General features: G+C 38.6%; 2 protein-coding genes across 5 annotated transcripts in view; one reads left to right on the top strand and one right to left on the bottom strand.

Annotated features, from left to right (window-relative positions):
* Positions 1–15,338, top strand: part of LOC128692621 (tripartite motif-containing protein 10-like) — a 44,205-nt gene that overhangs the window by 10,155 nt on the left and 18,712 nt on the right. The gene's annotated exons all lie outside the window — the stretch shown is intronic.
* The window catches only part of LOC128692620 (uncharacterized), a 442,432-nt gene continuing 435,865 nt past the window's right edge, over positions 8,772–15,338 (bottom strand). For both annotated transcript variants that reach the window (XM_053781826.2, XM_070089877.1), the window contains exons 2-3: positions 11,720–11,899; positions 8,772–11,502 (exon numbers count right to left, since the gene is read on the bottom strand). In XM_053781826.2, coding sequence (XP_053637801.2) covers positions 10,523–11,443 — 921 coding nt within the window. In that variant the 5' untranslated portion in view covers positions 11,444–11,502; positions 11,720–11,899 and the 3' untranslated portion in view covers positions 8,772–10,522. The remainder of the gene's footprint in view (positions 11,503–11,719; positions 11,900–15,338) is intronic.

Below are 15,338 nucleotides of genomic sequence, written 5' to 3'. Positions count from 1 at the left end.
ACTGCCATAGCACAAGGGAGACCTTCTGCCTCTTTGAGGCAACGGATTTCATGTTCATTTAAGTAGACCTGGCAACGGCAGGAGTACGAAGGGTGAACTTCATTACAATTAAGGCAAGATGGAGGTTGACTGCAAGATGTATTAGAATGGTCGTCGCCACCACAGACTGGGCATTCGGCCATAGATCTGCAATATTTCGCTGGGTGACCAAAACGCCAGCAATTTCTACACTGTTGCGGTGTAGGTATCACCTTTCGAACTTGTAACCGATGTCCCGCGACATATACAGAGGACGGGAGTTCTCGGCTGTCAAAAGTTAAACGAGCCACATTGCAAGGGTAACGTCTCCACCCACGGGCAGGAAGGACATAAGTGTCTACTTTGAGGATTGGGAGATCCTGGAGTTCCAGCTGTTCAAGAATGTCATTGCCACATGACTGGAAATTCTGTTGGACTATGGTATGGGGCAGAATGACAGTACCACTACAAGAATTGAGAGAAAGATGTTTTTCAATAGTGATAGGAGTAGTATCGATATTCGAAAGGAGAGAAAGATCATGAGCTTGGGTAGCATTCTGGACAGTGACGATGTGCGTACCGCTCTTGAGAGCATGAAATGAAATATCTCTACCAACATGACGCAGGAGTGCTTTGCCAATACTATGGTCAGAAAGGTAGGCAGAAGAAGAAGTCGGTCTTAAAGTAAAGAATTTAGTCCATTGTGTGGTCCGAAACCGAGCGTGGAGAGGGAGTGCATGACGTGTCGGTCTTTTCCGAGTAGAATGGGAAGGTAACGAAGGAGCATCATCAGGAGATTGACGTTGGCGTTTAGGAATAGGACCGGAGTTGGTCCGGTGTGAAATGGGCGGGCGATTCAAAAATTGCCGGACCCTAGAGGGAGAAGCTGGAAGCATAGTCAAAGGAGAGCGGAGTTCAGACAAATCGAAGGAGTCAGTCGAAGCCCCGGTACCTGAAGCGGGTGAGGAAACAGCACCAGCAAGAGGTACAGGGGCATCAGGAGTGTCCAAAGAGTGGTCTAAAAACAAGGCAGGGTCAGAATGGGGTGCGGTATCAAGAAGGGGCCCGGGGGTAGTGGGTTCATGGATTGGCTTCTCCATGGTTAGGTTACTCGTTTGTTTTTAAGAAAAAAAGAAAGAAAAGAAAATAAAAATAAAAAAAGAATAAAAAAAGGGGGGAGCGGGGAGTAATAGTTCCCAGGAGGATTGAAAGGGCCAGAAATCTCCCTCCGCACCCAAGAGGACCTCAGCACCGCTAGTAGCGCAGATGCAGCATGGAACCCGTGCAATACCCTACCCTTCATGCCAGTAAACCAGCAATCTGGGATAGCAACCTCACATCTGCCGAGCTACCTCGGTGGACAAAAGAGAGGGCGGCCGGATATCCGCCACAAAGCATACCTCCTTCGGCCACCACCCCCGGAATCCGAAAGGTGGCTTCCAGAGATACACCCGTCGCCCGAAAGACACCCAAAGCTACTCTGGGGTACCGGAGAGGGATCGGGACATCCCCAGGCGATCCAGATTCCACGGCAAACTACGCCACCGCCAAGAACCTCAACGGAATGGGATGGACCCCTGTATCCTTTCCCCTACCTAGGAACTAGCGTGCCTGTGGGAGAAATCCCAAAGGCCAAAAAGAGGAATGGCAAAAGGGAGGGGTGGGGAGGAGGAGGAGGAAAGGAAAAAGGGGAGGATGGGATAGAGGGGGGATTGGGGGGTAATTAGGTTCGGTCTGAGGAAGGAGACCGACAGGTCTGATTCCTCAGACCAAGAGCCTCTTCACCACAGCAAGGAGCCCCCCTTGAAGAGGCTTAAATCTCTAAAATAGGAATTAAACTCTCAGTGTATATACGCTGAGACATACAATTCTCGACGTGTGTAGGTTGGTAGACAGCAACCACCCAGGGAGGTACTACCGTCCTGCCAAGTGAATGTAAAACAAATGCCTGTAATTGTTTTACATGATGGTAGTGTCCTTTGTCTGTCTCATAAATATGCAAGATTACAGGTATGTCTTGCTACTTCTACTTACACTTAGGTCACACTACACATAAGAACATAAGAACGAAGGAACACTGCAGCAGGCCTACTGGCCCATGCGAGGCAGGTCCAAGTCTCCTACTGGCTTAAGCCAATGCACCCAACCTAGTCAGGTCAGGTCACTTTGACTTAAGGGAGGAACACTGCAACCGTCCTGGTAGCACAAGCTATCAGGTCCACTTCACACCCACCCACACCCACTCATGTATTTATCCAACCTATTTTTAAAGCTACACAACGTTCTGGTCTCTATAACTGTACTCGGGAGTTTGTTCTACTCATCCACAACTCTATTACCAAACCAGTACTTTCCTATATCCTTCCTGAATCTGATTTTTTCTAACTTAAAACCATTGCTGCGAGTCCTGTCTAGGCTAGATATTTTCAGCACACTATTTACATCCCCTTTATTTATTCCTGTCTTCCATTTATACACCTCAATCATATCCCCCCTAATTCTACGTCTTTCTAGAGAGTGAAGATTCAGGGCCCTTAGTCTATCCTCATAGGGAAGGTTTCTGATACATGGGATCAACTTTGTCATCCTCCTTTGCACATTTTCCAGAGCATTTATATCCATTCTGTAATACGGTGACCAAAACTGTGCAGTATAATCTAAATGAGGCCTAACCAAGGATATGTAGAGTTGAAGAACAACCTGAGGACTCCTATTATTTATGCTTCTTGATATGAAGCCAAGGATTCTATTAGCTTTATTGCAAACACTTATGCACTGTTATCTTGGTATCAGATTACTGCTAACCAGAACTCCTAAATCTTTTTTGCAATCCGTAGTATTAAGATCTACATTTAGTTTATATGTGGCATGGTTATTGTCCTGTCCAACATTTAGAACTTTGCATTTGTCTATATTAAACTGCATCTGCCACTTCTCCGACCACTGCATCAGTCTACTCAAATCTTCCTGGAGTGCTCTAATGTCCTCGTCAGAATGAATTTGACGGCCTATTTTGGTGTCATCGGCAAACTTGCTGATGTCGCTCTTTATGCCATCATCTATGTCGTTTATGTAGATTGTGAACAGCAGGGGGCCCAACACTGACCCCTGTGGAACACCGCTCGTGACGCTTCCCCACTGATTTCTCCCCATTTATGCAAACTCTGCTGCCTATTTGTCAACCATGCCTCTATCCAGGAAAAAATTTCTCCTCCTATTCCATGTGCCTTAATTTTCCTCAATAGTCTCTGGTGTGGGACCCTGTCAAAAGCCTTACTGAAGTCCATATACACAATATCATATTCATTACCATGATCTACCTCCTCAAATACCTTAGTGAAAAAAGTTAATAGATTCGTAAGGCAGGAACGCCCCTTTGTAAAACCATGCTGAGATTCGTTGATTAATTTATGCTTTTCAAGGTGGCTACGAACTGCCTCGGCAATTATTGATTCCGTAAATTTTCCCACTATGGAGGTTAGGCTTATTGGTCTATATTTCGAAGCTAAGGACCTGTCACCTGCTTTGAAAATAGGTATCACATTTGCCATTTTCCACTTATCTGGCACCATGACAGTTTGTAGTGATATGTTGAAAAGATTAGCCAAAGGTTTGCTAAGCTCCTCTTTACATTCCTTTAGAACCCTTGCATACAGTTCATCAGGGCCTGGGGATTTGTTAGGTTTTAATTTATCTATTTGCCTAAGGACAATGTCACTTGTGACCCTAATCGTGCACAGTTTATTATCGTCCTGTTCCACATAATTTATCATTTCTGGAATATCGCTGGTATCCTCCTGTGTAAAAACTGAGAGGAAGTATGTGTTAAAACTTCTACACATTTCCTTATCACTGTCAGTGAGCTGACCCGAGGATCTTTTAAGTGGGCCTATCTTGTCCCTGATCTTACTTCTGTATACCTGAAAGAATCCTTTTGGGTTAGTCTTTGAATCTCTTGCAACTTTAACCTCATAATCTCTTTCTGCTTTTCTAATTCCTTTTTTTATTTCTCTCTTTAACTGAATATATCGATTTCTTATTTGCCCCTCCCCTCTTTTGATTTGCCTATATATGCCTCTCTTTTGACCAATTAGATATTTTAATCTATTGTTCATCCATTTAGGATCATTTTTGTTTGATCTGATTTCCCTATTTGGAACATAATTTGACTGAGCAGCTAGAACTATGCCCTGCAAAGCGTCATATCGGCAACCATCACCACCTACCTGACCCTTAGTCAGGTCATTCCAGTTCAGCCCACCTAAGTAATTTTTCAGTCCTATGAAATCAGCCAAGCGGAAGTCAGGGACAGAGACTTGATTGCCATTATTAGGAGAATTCCATGATATATTAAAACTGAGTGATTTGTGATCACTTTCCCCGAGCTCATCATTAACCTCAAGATTATTAGTGTTTCCCTACTGGCAAGAACCAAGTCAAGGAGGTTATTTCCCCTAGTTGGCTCTGTCACAAACTGTTTTAAAAAACAATGGATGAGGTTAATCATAGAATTGATGAGGGAAAAAAGGTGAGTGGTGCATTGAGGTATATGTGGAGTCAAAAAACGTTATCTATGGAAGCAAAGAAGGGAATGTATGAAAGTATAGTAGTACCATCACTCTTATATGGGTATGAAGCTTGGGTGGTAAATGCAGCAGCGAGGAGACGGTTGGAGGCAGTGGAGATGTCCTGTCTAAGAGCAATGTGTGGTGTAAATATTATGCAGAAAATTCGAAGTGTGAAAATTAGGAAAAGGTGTGGAGTTAATAAAAGTATTAGAGGGCAGAAGAGGGGTTGTTGAGGTGGTTTGGTCATTTAGAGAGAATGGATCAAAGTAGAATGACATGGAAAGCATATAAATCTATAGGGGAAGGAAGGCGAGGTAGGGGTCGTCCTCGAAAGGGTTGGAGAGAGGGGGTAAAGGAGGTTTTGTGGGCAAGGGGCTTGGACTTCTAGCAAGCGTGCGTGAGCGTGTTAGATAGGAGTGAATGGAGACGAATGGTACTTGGGACCTGACGATCTGTTGGAGTGTGAGCAGGGTAATATTTAGTGAAGGGATTCAGGGAAACCGGTTATTTTCATATAGTCGGACTTGAGTCCTGGAAATGGGAAGTACAGTGCCTGCACTTCAAAGGAGGAGTTTGGGATATTGGCAGTTTGGAGGGATATATTGTGTATTTTTATACGTATATGCTTCTAAGCTGTTGTATTCTGAGCACCTCTGCAAAAACAGTGATGATGTGTGAGTGTGGTGAAAGTGTTGAATGATGATGAAAGCATTTTCTTTTTGGGGATTTTCTTTCTTTTTTTTGGGTCACCCTGCTTCGGTGGGAGACGGCCGACTTGTTGAATATATATATATATATATATATATATATATATATATATATATATATATATATATATATATATATATATATATATATATACACCACGAACGAGTGGTATTTAATAACAGCACTGTGTCTAGCCAAGGACTCGTGCCCCTGTTGTTTTGGCCCGCCTCATGGCGAACGAAAATCACATGACGCTCTAACCCACAGGACCCCCAAATACTACAAAGAATCACGCACCCAGCTGAGCTAGGTGTTTTAACCTGATCCGAGGACATATAGTGGTGTGGGTGCCTCTGAGTTAATTTCATTCTACTCCCAGTTGGGTGTACTAGCCTCCACAAGCAGTATATATATTATTGTAACCACGAACGAGTAGTATTTGGTGGTCCTGTGGGTTAGAGTGTCATGTGATTTTTCATTCACCATGAGGCGGGCCAAAACGACATGGGTTCGAGTCCTTGCCATGTCGCAGTGTTGTTACTGATTAAATACCACTTGTTCATGGTTACATATATATATATATATATATATATATATATATATATATATAAATTACTGCTCTTGGAGGCTAGTACACCAAACAGGGAGTAAAATGAAATTAGCTCAGACGCACCCACACTACCGTATGTCCTCGGATCAAGACAAAACACCTAGCTCAGCTGCGTGCGTGATTCTTTGTAGGATTTGGTGGTCCTGTGGGTTCGAGTTCTTGGCTAGTCGCAGTGTTATTGATTATATATATATAATATAATATATTATATATATATATATATATATATATATATATATATATATATATATATATATATATATATATATATATTAATGTAGAGAAGTACCACCTCTATAGCTGGAATGGGGACCCTCATCCTCAGAGAAGACAAACGTACCTCAGGGAAAACTCAAGGTTCTCCCAGGAGCTGTTTGAATATTTTCTTCTCCTACCACCCCCTATATATTTTATATTCTATGTGAACATTTATTAATAAACAGAATACATTTACAGAAAAAAACGAACACGAATACAATGGTACAATGTATCAAAGATCATGAATTTCCTCCAGCTCCTCCGAGGCTGGACGCGAGCCAAGTATGCAGCAAGCATTTCCCCTCTAGATGGCTATGCTGAGGTGCTGGAACATGAAAGTGGCTGCCCTTGGGTTCCTGGTGGTGTCGATGAGTCTGGAACCCAATTGTTTAAGGAAACGTGTGGCATTTTTCCCCATGATCCCAAGGTCTCTGATCTCACTGGGACAAATTGATACTGTTGGCTAATGTCCCTGTACTTGCTGATCTTGTACTCCTCCCTGTGGTCACCAGCTCCTCCCTGTCTCCCCTACACTGTGATGTATATAGGTGTCAGTCAGTGTGGACACACAGGTGTAGTCCCATGCTAAGAGCTTGCCATTCTTCCAAGGATAGATGGTGATCCCGTCGGGGTGGTTTGCTGGGTTGTGGGTATTGTTGGCTGCTAGTGAACGGGGCTCCCTCTCGGCAGGGCATCCAGCTGTAGCTGGATATATATATATATATATATATATATATATATATATATATATATATATATATATATATATATATATATATATATATATATATATATATATATTTCAAATTTTTTTGAATTTATTGTACTCTCCTCGAATCAAGTTTTTTGGATTGCCCCTCCCACTTTCACCTCCATCCCAATTTTTTTTTCGAATTTCATTTTCTCGATAATACAATGACTCCAATTCCTCAGATCAAGTTTTCTCGATAATACCAAGACTCCATCTCCTCGGATCAAGTTTTTTGGATTCCCCCCACTTTCACCCCCATCCCAAATTTTTTCGAATTTTTTTTTCTGAATACGAAAGACTCCATCTCCTCGGATCAAGTTTTCTCGATAATACCAAGACTCCATCTCCTCGGATCAAGTTTTTTGGATTCCCCCCACTTTCACCCCCATCCCAAATTTTTTCGAATTTTTTTTTCTGGATAATACGAAAGACTCCATCTCCTCGGATCAAAGTTTTTGGATTCCCCCCCCTCTCAGGGTAAGCATTCAAATGAACTTCTCCTATGGGGCATGGTACTTTCTCTTACTACAGGTCTAAACAAGTGTGACGTCAGTATTCCTCTCATTAAAGTTAAATGAACTAAAAAGTGTGTTTACTCGGCGGTCAGTGACGTCACGTGATGACCTCACACATACAGGCTGAATCTTGTCGACTTCCCCCTATGTCAATGACGTCACGTGATGACCCCGCACACAGGCTGAATCTTGTCGACTTACCCCTACACATTTCATATACAACATAAGGAAAACATTTTCACTCTTAACCCAGGATAATCCAAATAATTTCACATTTCAGGATAACACTAATACACAATATTTTCATTATTTATTTATTATACAACCATTTCATTTCTGGTAATACAACGTGGGAATCACTCTATTCTCCTACGTTTAGATGGTGGAATATCAGGGTGTCCATAAGTCAAGGATTCATTAGTATTCAAATAATACCTTTTATCATCAAAGGCTGACAAGCCTCTCTTGTTAATTCTTACTGTACATATTTCACCTTTTACGTTACTTATAGACTTACACGTGAATAATTCTCTATCTACATTTGATAAAACATTCTTATATCTTGCATGAGTTAATAATGGCATAAAATGTGAAGGGATACCCTTGGCTCTGCTGACAGTAGTTGATCTTCCAGCAATCTTGACAGAATACATTTTAGCTTTCAGTGCTATCAACTCACTAATATGTTTATCACACATTTCAGATTTCAATAACCCCAGCTCACCTTTTCTACTATTATCTACTATGATCAGGACTGAAATTTGAAAAATCCATATATCCTAACAAAGGTTCACTTTTTTAACTCGGTGTACAAATCTTTACATTTCAAGCTAAAAATATACGAGTCAGTATCGGTATAAAGAAGTCTTACATCTTCACCATAATGTTGTTTTAAAACTTTATACCAAAAATTATACAATTTCTTTTTAGCAATCTCAAGAATTTGAAAACCGAGATAAAGTGGTTGTTTAACTTCTAATTTCTCTTTGTTGAATGTACAAATCACTCTGTCTTGATTCAAATGTGTGATATTTTTTAAGAAAGGATCTTTACTCGCTCTAACAAATGCTTTCTCATTATTGATATAACTATAATATTCAGCATACTTTGTAATATTCAACAATGATTTCCCATATATGGCGTTATTAGTTAATTTGAAGGCTTTTGACTTGATAGGACATCTTGTAGCTGTTCTCTGTGCAATATTAGTTGTTATGAAAGATTCTAAAAATTTTGACTGAGTATATTCATATATGGTATGAACCTTTTCCACCTCTAACCCAAGTTCCAGTAATAACTGTAACAAATCTAGACTGATCAAATAATTTTTCTGAGGTAAATGAGTGGCCACTAATTTCGCATTAGATTTGGGGATCTTTCTACCTTCATTTTTCAATATAGATTCACAATAAGGAGATAACATCTCTTCTGATATATTCATGTGTGATAATATCAAAGGAAGTTCATCAGTGCGCCTAGCTACCTCGGGGGACATGTGCTTGGTATCACATTCTATCCAATATCCCTTTTGACCTTCACAGGAAACATTACTTAATCCCACATCGAGGAAAGCATTCTTCTCCTCATTCGATAATTTTCTGATACCATTCTGTGGAAGAGCTTCAACCATCGCACTAGCATACAAAGAATTAAAATCTAGATATAAAATATGAGTGCCCATTCCACTCTCATCATCAAAATTAGGGTTAATTAAGGGATTATCTGCTTTAGAATACTGATTAATTGCACACGTAAACCCTCCTCTGAGATTCCTTTTAATGAAGTCATATAATTCATGGGAATATATCATATCTAATTTCACATTAGTTTTCAAGAGGAATGCATCCCAACTGAATGATGGTAAACTTACATAATTACTAACGTCTAGCTTATAAATATCTGAGTATTTTACGCCACTCCATGAAGACATCGGCTAACAATCCAACATCTGTCTTGAGATATAACATCAAGTAATCTCCTAAAGTCTTACATTTACCCAAGTCAAACACTTTCAATGCATGTTCATAATCTTCCTGGGTAATAGCACTATTTCTCAAAGAATTAAAAAAATGTTCTTTACTCGGTAATTTTGTTTCATCGAGTTTCTTTAAACTATCAATATAATCATAGCACAAAACTTGTTTTCCTTTACATAATAAAGGTAAGACATCCCGAGGCGCATCTTTCAGAATAGCCTCTGTATATTTCAGGGATTTACCTGCCTTGATATGTTGATCTGCTAACGTGGAAAGAGATCCATTCAATAAAGACAGAGAATCTTGAAACCTAACCTTACCTATGTCTACTTTCAAGAATTTGAACCCTTGTTTCGAATGAAGTTTAATTTCATATTTATCAACCTGCAATTCCTTTAAAATTATTCCTAAATCATACGACATGTTATGACAAAAAAGTAATAATTTCTCATTCTTATCTTTACACTGCAAATTACAACGAGCACAATAGGCTCCAATATAATTATTGAAATTTAAAGTGTGGTCATGATGTTTATGTTTGTCTTGGGCATTTTTGAAGGTGTTACTACATAATTCACAAGTGATCTGAGAATCATGTCTCATCTTATCCTCCTCTGTCATATGGATTACATGATACTCTCTTCTAAACTTTATTTTATCCCATTCACCACTAACATTTAAAATGAAATGATTAACAGCATCCTCCCCCTTATAACTCTTCATACACACTATTTCTCCTTTGCGATCAAATATAATATAACAATAGGCAATGGCTTTATGACAGAGACTCAATTTTACCTGCCGGGAGAGTGGTGTCTAATGCACATTCGAAATCAAATACACCGATATATTCGCTGGAATGTGTATGACTAAAATTTTTAAAGTGTACTGTTGTTCCTTCCGGGAGGAATACGAGAATCTGATTGATTTTACATCCATCTTCGTGGATATCTAACTCTTCCTGTGTATTCAACTTCATCAAACAACTACGACAGTGCTTCTTTACACCATGATCCTTCATTATCGTTCTAACATACCCGTCAAAATCTTTGATTAAAACCAAATGACTTTCATTCAACAATAACGCGCACATAATGTCCTTATATTTCTTATTCCCCTTACGACACATAGCCATAAATGTCCCACCTTGATCCTTTCTTAATTGATAAACATATAATGACACTATTTTCCTTCTCTAATATACCTAACTTATCACGCGTAATGGGGAAATCATCTACAGAAGATTTTGCATGATTAAGACATCTTTCCTTAGTATTAACTGCTCTGCGAATATGTTTCCATGACATATTCTTATTATGACATTGATAGGCAGCAAAAGCACGCAGTACACATAACCCATCATTAATCACTGGATTAAATACATATTGGCTCCCTCGCAGTTTCTTGGGATATGCCACATATGATCCTACTTGTACTCTGAATTCTACTTTAATGTACTCGATACTGAAAGATTCGATTTGATCTATGATCCAGCCAGATCCTTCCTGATCTTGCAACTCTGTCTCGTATCTTTCTAATATCGCTCCCACCCATCGATCAAATACTTCAGAGATTTCCTCTTCACTTACTAACTCAAACGCTAAATTTATCACAAATTGTCCATTTTGTTCATCACCCGATATGTTTTGACGTAATGTCCTTATAACTATAATTGGGTGGATTCTGAGCGACATTGCTAGAGGTGATCTATCATACATATCTCGCATCTGATCTATAAAATAATCCCTATAAGCATGTAAATACATTCTTAACTCCCTGTTGTAAGTTGAAGGAACACTATATTTCCTCACTGTATGCCTACCTCTAAAATTCTGGATGTATGTAATAATTTCTGGGCTCTCATCTTCACCTCCACTATTGTGTGCGACATTACTGTCAGACACGTCATGTGAGGTAGTTGCTCTCTCATCATCTTCATTAATGGGGACAGAAGTATCCACACCTCCCACCGCACCTCCGCGTTGTGAGGTACAAACACTAGCAGATCTACCTGCACTCTCATCTTCATTCCCCGGCATACCTCCAAGCTGTGCAACATTACTCTCAGTTTGTTTCACAACAGCACCAGGTGTATTTCCTGCAGAGGAAAAAAGTTTATCCAATTCATAACCCAAAATAATTTTTTTATATATTAAGATTTCAATGAATAGAACAAAATCTTTCACCCTTCTCAATTTTTTTTACATATTACGAATTAAGATTTTAATGAATGGAACAAAAATCTTTCTCGAGTGACTAGCTCATTTTTACGATAAATATTTTTTCACAACAAAAGATCACAATTGGATACATACCTGTTTCTACAGCCTTCTTCCATAATACATCTATGCGTTCCCACTCATTCTTCAATTCTAACAACCTCTCATTGCGATGTACACCACCTTTCTTGATTTCCAACGATCGTCGCCTTCTAATCGACAATCTCCTCTTCACTAATGCTTCCAAGTAATTCGCGTATATTCTTTTCTTATCCTCTGTTAAGAATTTCACTTATTAACGCACTAACCCAGTAAAAATTTCACTCGTATGCTCCAACAACAAAAATTAACCCAAAACATTTTTTCCTCGTTATAACATTAAACATGTTAAATAATATCTGTTTCACCACATATCAAGATTTTCTAAGTACAACTTACCTTTCTCCATGTGCGGTTCAGCGTTGGAAGATGAGGTCAGCCAGGCTTGACGGATGGAAACACAATCCTCGCTCTGAGAGACTCCTTGACCTTATATGGGTCACCCCAAAGTATTGCGTCATGATTTTTGTACACCCCTTCCCCCTCCGACGACACCATGTAATGCGGTTCACACCCAAGGTAGATTTAAGATAATCATCTCCTTACCGAACACCTGCATCAACTCAGGTCAGACAGACGCCATGAAATGCGGTTCACATCCAAGGTAGAAAATCACACGGTCATTACGTATCTCCTTACCGAACATCCGTGTCAATCGGCACCCTAAAGTAACTAATTTTGGTGAGGCAGTCCCGCTCCGCAACAGGAGGTTACTCCACATTAACTTAGCTGTTATATATCTTGAAAACCCATTAACACTTACAGTGTACAAGTCACCTCTCTATGGTAAACATAATCTCTCTCGACAGTACAATGAACTTGACAACATACACATCTGCTGACGTTGATATATTTCGTTATCCATCAAGGATTATCATTGCCGGTTATTCGAATAGTGGCAAATCTTATTTCACATCAAAATTATTAAAGTTATACCATGAGAAATTTCACAACATTATAATATGCGGGGTGACATCACACCCCTTAGAACAAGATTCAGAGATATCTCATAAATTAACATTAAGTAAAGATATTATCGACCCGCAGAATGTCATTGCATCATCCGATGAAAATACAATAATTATTGTTGATGATCTATTTTTAAAAGCTGGTAACAGTGAAATTATTCTCGAATGTTTTACTAAAGGTAGACATCATAATATAAGCATTATTCTGATTACTCAAAATATATTTCACGGAGGACGATATAGTCGTACCATGGCTTTAAACGCCACACATTTTGCTTTATTTAAAATGAGGGATCTTGGACAAGTAGAGATTCTGGGGCGACAAGTTTTCGGAAAAAATAAAGAATTTGTAAATATATATAAATCTGCTATAAATCGATCACCCTTTGGTTATTTATTCATAGACCTTGCATTAAATACACCAGAAGCATTACAGTTGCGAACCAATGTGTTACGTCAGGATTCCTACGAAATTGTATACCAATGGAGCGAGCAAAATTAATTGAAAAGGTTTATAGAGATCCTGGTTCTGTGGGATCATTCTCTGGTGTAAACAGTTTATATACAGCTGTAAAAAAGATTGATCCGTCCATAACCTTGAAAGAGGTCAGAAATTTCTTAAATTCTTAAACCTAAGAAGTTTCCTCGTAGGAAAATAATTGCTCCCAAACCCAGAGTGATATTAATCTGTGATTTGGGTGATATGTCTAAATTATCCAGATATAATGATGGATATAAATACATTCTCGTGTGTATCGATGTTTTTTCAAGATATTTACAAGCAGTACTCATGAAAAAGAAAGACGGACCGAGCACTTTACACGCATTACAAAACATATTGGAGAATGAAAAGGCGAAGAATATATCGAGATTATTTACAGATAAAGGCAGGGAGTTTCTAAATAAACAGGTACAGAATTATCTCCAGAGTAAGCATATAAAGTTATATCATGTATTTTCGAATGAAACAAAAGCTTCCATGGCAGAGAGAGTCTTGCAAACGTTGAAACGTAAATTATACAAGTATATGACAAGTGCCAATACATTTAATTATTCAAAAGTGTTAAATGAATTAGTAGATGCGTATAATTCAACTCCACACTCGGGGATTGGTGGTAAAACCCCATTGCAAGTCCATGGTATTACGACACTGAATGATATAAGGAATCAGTTTCGCATAAATTATAAAAATGGAAGATCCAATAAGAAACGAATCAGTAAGAAATTGGCTGTTGGAGACACAACAAGAGTGACTCTTAGCAGATCATCCGCGTTTAACCGAGGGTTTCACACACAAAATACAGAGGAAATATTTAAAATATATAGAATTAATAATTCTCAACCTATAACAACATATCATTTGAAAGATTTGAAAGGTGAAAAGATTAAAGGAACATTTTATCGCGAAGAATTGACCCCAACCATACCACCTCCAGAATATATTATCGACAGAGTATTGAAACGAAAAAAAATTGGTGGAATTACGCATTATTTGGTATCTTATAAAGGCTATGATTCCACTTTTAATTCGTGGGTCAAAGAAGGAGATTTGTTGAAGGTACAATGAAAAAATCATTATTAGAAAAAATTAAAGAATTAATTACATTACTTAATAGTCTCCCACGCAATCAACGGAAGAGTTTATTACAACAGTTTAAGAAAACACACATAAGTTGTATCAGTGAGATTTTCAAGAATTTGATCAAGAATAAAATACCATTAGACCCTAAAATATTTAAAAAGTACAAGAACGAGATTAGATCATAAGTTTGTAAGAAAATTGGTTTTCAGCGTAAAAAGAAATATTTGCTGAGTATCAGAGGTGGAAATCTTCTTAGTATTATATTACCTCTAGCAGTAGATATTATTTTAAGATTGTTTAATAAATCATGAAAGAATTTTATATCGTACCAACTTCAGTTATGAATCGGAAACCTCTCGAGATAGTAAAATCGGGAGGTGATGAGAATTTAGAAGGAGGAGGTGGATGCTTGAAGCGTGGTGTTAAACGCAAGATTAAGGTTAGTCCCGTTAGGGAAGTCAACCCACCTGCTCTCACCTCGGTGAAACCTCAGAAAACCCCAGATTTGTCAAGATTCATGCACATAAGAGTGAGTGCGAGAAATATAGAATATGTGAAATCAATGTTGGTATTATTGCAAAGAAATCCTTTGGTGAGTTGGGATGAGAATGGTGACCTTCTTACCCCCATTACTGGACGTAATATTATTGAAATATTAAATGTTTTATCAGAAAACAATGTGAAATCAGCGAGAAGAATCGATTCTGATTACTTAACAGAAATAAAGCATTTATTAAATATAACAGGTATACATTTTGATTTTGTGAGGAATACAAAAGTGAGAAGACAATTATTACATAAAGGAGACGGTGTAAGGAGAGAGGAAACATCGTGGATATCATATTAGGTGAGTATATAAACTCTGTGATGATATGTTTTTTACTCAGTGTGTTATAAGAGTGTGGAGATGGCTGAACGTCTTCTATACGTCTGTAGTGATTCCAGTCTTGATTTATTTCCCGCCAATACACCTTCGGCTTTCATTAATAAATTATATGATCCCATTATATTAGATAATAAAATTGATTATGAGGTTGCTCTGAAAAATATAATTTACCCCAAGACG

Source organism: Cherax quadricarinatus, chromosome 30, assembly GCF_038502225.1.
Source record: "Cherax quadricarinatus isolate ZL_2023a chromosome 30, ASM3850222v1, whole genome shotgun sequence".
Taxonomy (NCBI): Eukaryota; Metazoa; Arthropoda; class Malacostraca; order Decapoda; family Parastacidae; genus Cherax; species Cherax quadricarinatus.
The sequence above is the reverse complement of the archived record's forward strand: the minus strand, read 5'-3'. Positions and strand labels throughout refer to the sequence as shown.